This window comes from Ornithodoros turicata, chromosome 1 (genome assembly GCF_037126465.1).
Source record: "Ornithodoros turicata isolate Travis chromosome 1, ASM3712646v1, whole genome shotgun sequence".
Lineage (NCBI taxonomy): Eukaryota > Metazoa > Arthropoda > Arachnida > Ixodida > Argasidae > Ornithodoros > Ornithodoros turicata.
The window spans coordinates 74,715,502-74,721,785 of NC_088201.1; the positions used below are offsets into that span (position 1 = coordinate 74,715,502).

Sequence of the window (6,284 nt, forward strand, 5' to 3'; positions counted from 1 at the left end):
TGATGCAAATGTCTTTATCAGCATGATGCTTTAGAGTTAGCTACTATTACTACTCAAATGCCTCTCTTGTGAATATGTGCCTTGGCCTCATGTAAAACCACGGTAGGTAGTAGATGGGCATTTATCGTTGTGGGACACAACTACCTTTTGTCCCTTTTTTCTGCTTTTCAACTGTTTTGAACAGGGAGTCATCTGGTACTGAATAACACAAATCCTCCGCATTGATATTCATGCTCTGCATAACACATTCATGCTCATTGGTTTTCCGCCCTAATATACAAAATGATTCGCAGAGAATCTGAAGCGGGCACTCTTGGAGACTACCTTCTCATGTTTGTCTGTCTCGTTGCTGCAATCGGGCTCGGTACGTGTTTCACGACAAGCGTAAGCGTCTATATCTGAAAGAAATGCGCGTTTCCTTTTTTAGCCGTGGCAATCCGATACTCATGGATGAGTGACGCCTACACGGTGGACGAGAGTGGTGACAACTGGGAAGAATATGGAGAAGGCAACGAAGCACACGGGGATCAATCGCATGATCCATCGCCCGACACTGTATACTCACCGGCAACACTGCGTATGTTTACGACGACGGACACAATCAGCAACTTCACCACTTCTGGAAACGACACTACGTTGACCATCACCAGGGTCGTGACAACAATAACCGTAACGGTTACAACGATAACGTCTGGAATAACTCTCACAACCACCACGACGACGACGACCAGCACAACAACGGACCACTCGGTGACGTTACTACGTACTCCCGGTAAATGAATATATTGATACAGTTCCTCTTTGTGGTGCGAATAGCCCGTCATATTCAGAAAAATGTACACGTAAGGCAGGTGTCGGCACCCCCCTCAACATACTGAAAGCACTCTCCGGAGCAATGAGTATTCACACTTGTCAGTGGTGACAATTGTGTCGATTATTACCGCGTACAATTAGCAGTAACTTATTACGAGGAATCACATGCAGCATCTTTAAGCGTAGAGAGGCCGCATGCGTCCTGTCCTACAAGACGTATTAGTCCAGCGCGATCTACAAGAATAAATCCCTTGTCGAGCGCCATCAGTAGAAAGTGCATCGCAGAAGAATGTCAGTATGTAGCGTCATACTTTGCACCAGTGTCACCTGAATTTATCATTTGCCTACGAGCTCTCGTATGAAATGCGGATATCATTTTAACCCACAGCCGTTCCGCGAACCCCTCTGGACTGGAAAATCCTTTCATCAGTTCTCTCTTCGGAAGATCTCTGCAAGTTCTCCTTCTACCAGAGCTATGTAGCCAAGGCTTTTGACTTGGAACCCCTCATTGCTGATATTAGGAAAGCGCAAAGGCAGACAACATGTGAACACACTGGAACGTGAGTACCCTTACCACAAAGCAATGCTGTATACGTAACAGCGCTCCCGCTATATTCACTAGAACTGCAGCTGCTTCAAAGTGGTACACTGCTGCACTTTAAATTGGTGGCGGAAATGTGCTCTGGTTAAATACAATATCGGATAGCGTGGTCCTTTTCTCCGCTACCAATATTGCTACTTTACCGGACAAAAAAGAAGAAAAAAAACTATATGCAGGCAAAACTGCGTTTTCCTTCGTTCCTTTCTCTCGTTCCTTTTAATGCATAATACATTAATGAGAATAGAGGTGGGGGAATCTATTTATTTTGACAGGAAAAGTCGGCCAGGAAGGACGGCTCGCTATTCCTTATTTAATAATTCCTTAGTGCGTATTCCTTCACATAGCACGCACGTCGTCACATTCCAAATGTTTTTCTTCTGACTCATTGGGAGATCTTCACATTTTTGAACACTTTGCATTTTGCTTAGTTCTTAAAAAAAGAAGAAATAGGCGTACATGTTCCGTTTCATTCTGAATGACGGTTGCCTTCGGCCGCTGCGACCTGACCAAGTGCTGTTTTAACAACGTAAGGATGGAGTGACACCGTGAGGTCTGGCGCTACGTCACCTCTCTATTATTGATGCGTGTCCAGGAAGCTCACTGGATGGAGGCGCTTCTTTCAATCTGGAGCTGTTTTTTTGCAGCTTGTGGACGCTCGGAGTTCGCTCGTTTCAGAAACAGATTCATCTAAATGGCGACTCCTTCTCTCGGGATGTTCGTCGGAATCCCGCTGGGTAGGGGGCAGGATGAAGTCACTCACCTGGGGCTCTGCGGAAGTCTCGCTGAATACAGAGGAGGATATGCCTCACTCCTGAGGATGCCCTCGATGTTCTTCCATGTTCGCCCCATATGCATAATTTACATCACTCGCTTAACCTCAGGATGAAAACAAGGATTTGGATGCAGCTTTTCACTCTAAGCTTGGGCCTAGAGCCTAGATTGGCACCGTCGCAGTTGTGCAAAAAAAAAAAAAGTCAACTCAAGAAGTTAGATTCAACTAAACTCCAAACAGTCTAGGCGGAGCCCCGTAGTCGGCAGAGCAAAAAGATCTATGGGGCGGCTTCTTCAACAGATTATTCATCCACATATTTTACAGAGAAATCCCTTTGGTGGCAGCACTGGCACATGCATACTCGGTGGATGCATTTGTTTTTTGTTTTGTTGGAGTACAGTATCGCCCTTGGCGATGATACTCCCCAATCGACATGGTAAAATAAAGTTGTTGTTTCTTGAGAGGTTTTGGCTAATAGTTCCTGATGACCGTCACGGCGATCATTACATTGGAGTCCCACACGTGTGGCAGTCGTAGTTGATATGTGTTATCTTCGCGTATGTTACGGTAAGGTGGTTTATGTTGAAGACAGTTGGACTATTTTGTTAATAGCAGTCAGAGAATAATCGCCTAAATTGTACCATAATTCGTTAACTGATTCCCGAAACCTTTGAGAAATGATCCACAAATACTGTGGTGCTAAGCCAGATATTTATTTCGTAGGAGCCAAAAAATGAGAGGCTACATATTTTCATTAACTTACCCTACCCTATGGATAAGTTGAGGACATCAAAAATTAATGCCGGGTTTCAAATTTGTCTTTTCTTTTCGGCCAGCCGAAATGGTCAGCCACGAGTAATGCACATGGAAACACAGGGCAGTGACACAGCAACATAACGGCGAGGTCATATTTTATTAGCCGAGGGGCAGAAGTGAGCAAACTGGAAGTCAGTGCTCGCGAAAGTTACAAATGGGACAAAAAAGGCCCATCTTACCTCGACCACATCTGCAAAACAGCGTCTGACGCCTTTGTAAAAAGCCACGTGCAGAACGTCAGCACGTCACTTCAAAGCCCAGACAACGACTGTGCTCACCCTGTGTCACAGACGAGAAAAAATTATTGCCAAGAAATTGCCACGCGGAAAACCCAAACTGTCCTCAACTTGCACCCGTCTTCAAGTAGCCCCACTTTACACGATACGACATCATGGAATGCACACAAAAGCCAAGGACGAAGGATGGGGACAACGCCGGCGGCCATCCTTCGTCCTTGTCTCTTGTGCACGTTCCATGATTTGTATGTATAGCAACTAGCCCAACGTCTCTTGTTATATGACTAATACATGTCTTAAGATGCATGCGGGTAATTTGAAATACTTCAATTATTGCGCTGTTAGGTACACATGGCACGAGGTGCCCGAGGGAAGAGTTTAGAATAGTGAAAAAATAGGGGGAAAGCACCGCCCCACTCACTACGTTGTGGTACCACGCTGTCAGAGGGCTTGATATTCCTGGAATCAGTACCCGCGCTAGTATCGCACTGTTTCCGACTAGATTAGTCAGGTGGTAGTCGACCAGTGGGTATAACTCAGCCACAATGACTGATATCACTATTATGCAGCTTCTGGACAGCGGCCACAATTACCCCCTTTCCTTTTTTGACATTTGACAAAGGGTTTCTGTTTACGAGTTCAAGTAATATTGACAGCTTTACAAACAGCGTTTCCGTCCTATCGTCTTCCGTTGCAGGGTTTAGAAATTAAGTTAACTGCGCTCAGTTGTTTGTCCTTTTTTTGCAAAGGCACAAGGACCCCTGCTGGAAGTACATTACAAATTGATAATGAGGCACAGAACGCGTCATACGATGGCAATGGCAAAAACAATTGAATCGAAGCAATAAAATATGAAAACACTGTAGTACAAGATAGATATTGCATGAAATGCGAGAGACAGAACAAGAAATAACGTAAATGAAATGACAGCGAATTGTGCCAGCTCTGTGTGTAGAAGCACTGCGATTTACCACGTAGACAATTCATGGCTGAGGAATGCGTTGAGGCGGCGCAAAGTACGTAAGGAAACAGGTGCGAAAAAGCAAACTAGTGAAGCTTCAGTAATCATGAAGCACGTACTTGTGCATACAACATCGAATTGGACCTGTTCGTAGGACATCATGAAATTAAAAGCACAAAAACCAGACGAAGACACACACGAACAGCGCAGTAACAACTGCACGTATGGTTGTGCTTCACGAGAACGTTTATGTGGGCGTTGAAAACGAGAGAGTGGAAGACACGACACACCAGTGGGCATAGCCAGACCTCTAAGGTGTGTGTGTGTGGGGGGGGGGGCGTTGTACGGCCCCCTCCCCAGGATACAGGTTGCGTCAACACACATACCTGCGCATACAGCAAGATGAACGATGAAAATCTAGAATGTATCAACGTTAAAAATGCGATTATACATATAGGATGTCAAGGCCGGCGACGCTGCATCATGACATTTGAACTATTCAAGAATGCTGCTTAGACAGGTAGACGCCTGCAGCAGCAAGAACTTTCGCAGTTGTCACGCTGGATCTCCCTGGCTCCTCCCCCCCCCCCCGCCCCCCACACGCACATATATATGGTTCTCATTGGATTTGCACGACTTCCGTGGGTGGGCCCGTGGTAGTTGGATCCATCCACCCGCGGCTACGCCACTGCTGCACACATAGGCACGCATGCACTCAGCTTTGAATAAACGATTCTAAGGATGCGTCACACGTATTCGCAAACTTATGAATCTTTGATGACCACTCATATGCTGTGGGTTGGTTAACAGGATGTGAAGCATCTAGTCCGACTTCTTTGTGCTGAGGTGCACTCATGTACTGGACTGAGCTAAATGTGACACAGCACGTAATGTTTGCTACAACTTGAGTAGCCTGATAAGTAGACGAGTGTTGTTATATAGTTTTTGATTCCGTGTTACCGCCGCGAAGCGATGAGCGGCACCTTTCTAATTGTAACCGATCTTACATGCTACAGGTGCCTTGGGATGTCCGCTACATCCATCGCTGCAGCTACCAAAGAGAAATTGATGCACGGCTTCTGGCATACGAATGTCTGCCATTCCTTTGACGGACGCCACAACGCGACCAATGGTATCATCGAAGCCCCGTCAATTGACTTGCCGTCCATTATGCCTTTAGAGTTGTTTTTATAACCTTTGCTGACTTGTTGTGCTAGTGGATGATTTTGTTATCGATTATTACTTTGCTTCGCTGCCTCTACATATCGGTATGTTCTTTTCAAGTCAAGTTACTCGCTTATTTACTTACGTACTCGTTACAACTCCACTACAAGTTCACATTTCTCATCAATAAACCGGGTTGTTAAAGTACGCCCTTGTGTCCCAGACATCGTCCATTCAACAAACTTCGCTATTTCACTATTTTGGTAGCCCAACCAAAGATGCACCTAAGCAGCTGTACTTCTTGTTACTTTAATGGCAGGACCATATATACACGTCTGTACCTGCTGTTATGCCAACCATTTCAGTCATAGTTGGGTTCTCACGTACAACTGCTTTGCCAAAGGGAAGGTGATGCATGTATTTTTGGTACTTGATATTATACCTGACCACCACTACGTCCTTGGACGAACATTAGTTGCGCAAGTGTGTCTGGTTGGGTAAAAATAATAGTAACGAAAATCTCCACATAAGGTACATGGAAGGGGGTACCCAATGTTTGGGAACCAGTTCAGCTTCTTACTCAGGGGTGACTGCAGTGGCCGTTGGCACCAGCGTTCTTGTCGTGGTTCGACCATCGTGATTCGTCGGGTTGTTTTTCAGTCACGCGACGGAGGCCGCCGACGTATATGCTGGGTAACACTTCAACAGATCGGTTAAAGTTTTCACGTGTGGACTAAATATCCAGTATTCTACAAAAAATATTATAATCGGATTACTCTCAAACTCGCCGTTTTGAAAGTCAATAGGGTGGTCGCGAACTTGACAGAATTCAGGGAGAGCGCTTCGTTCGAGGTTCGACTTCCGTACATCATTCTTATGTTGCCGTAGCGTTTCGGAGAAGTTCTCTGTCTCGCGGATATG

The 6,284-nt window shown here is 45.5% G+C and overlaps 1 protein-coding gene across 1 annotated transcript; it reads left to right on the forward strand.

Moving 5' to 3' along the window:
* The first annotated feature begins 282 nt into the window (after nucleotides 1-282).
* LOC135373884 (uncharacterized) lies at nucleotides 283-5,393 on the forward strand. Its single transcript, XM_064606956.1, has 4 exons — nucleotides 283-364; nucleotides 428-772; nucleotides 1,202-1,373; nucleotides 5,216-5,393. The coding sequence occupies exons 1-4, from the start codon at nucleotides 283-285 to the stop codon at nucleotides 5,391-5,393; spliced, it is 777 nt and encodes a 258-aa protein (XP_064463026.1).
* Nucleotides 5,394-6,284: the final 891 nt, after the last annotated feature.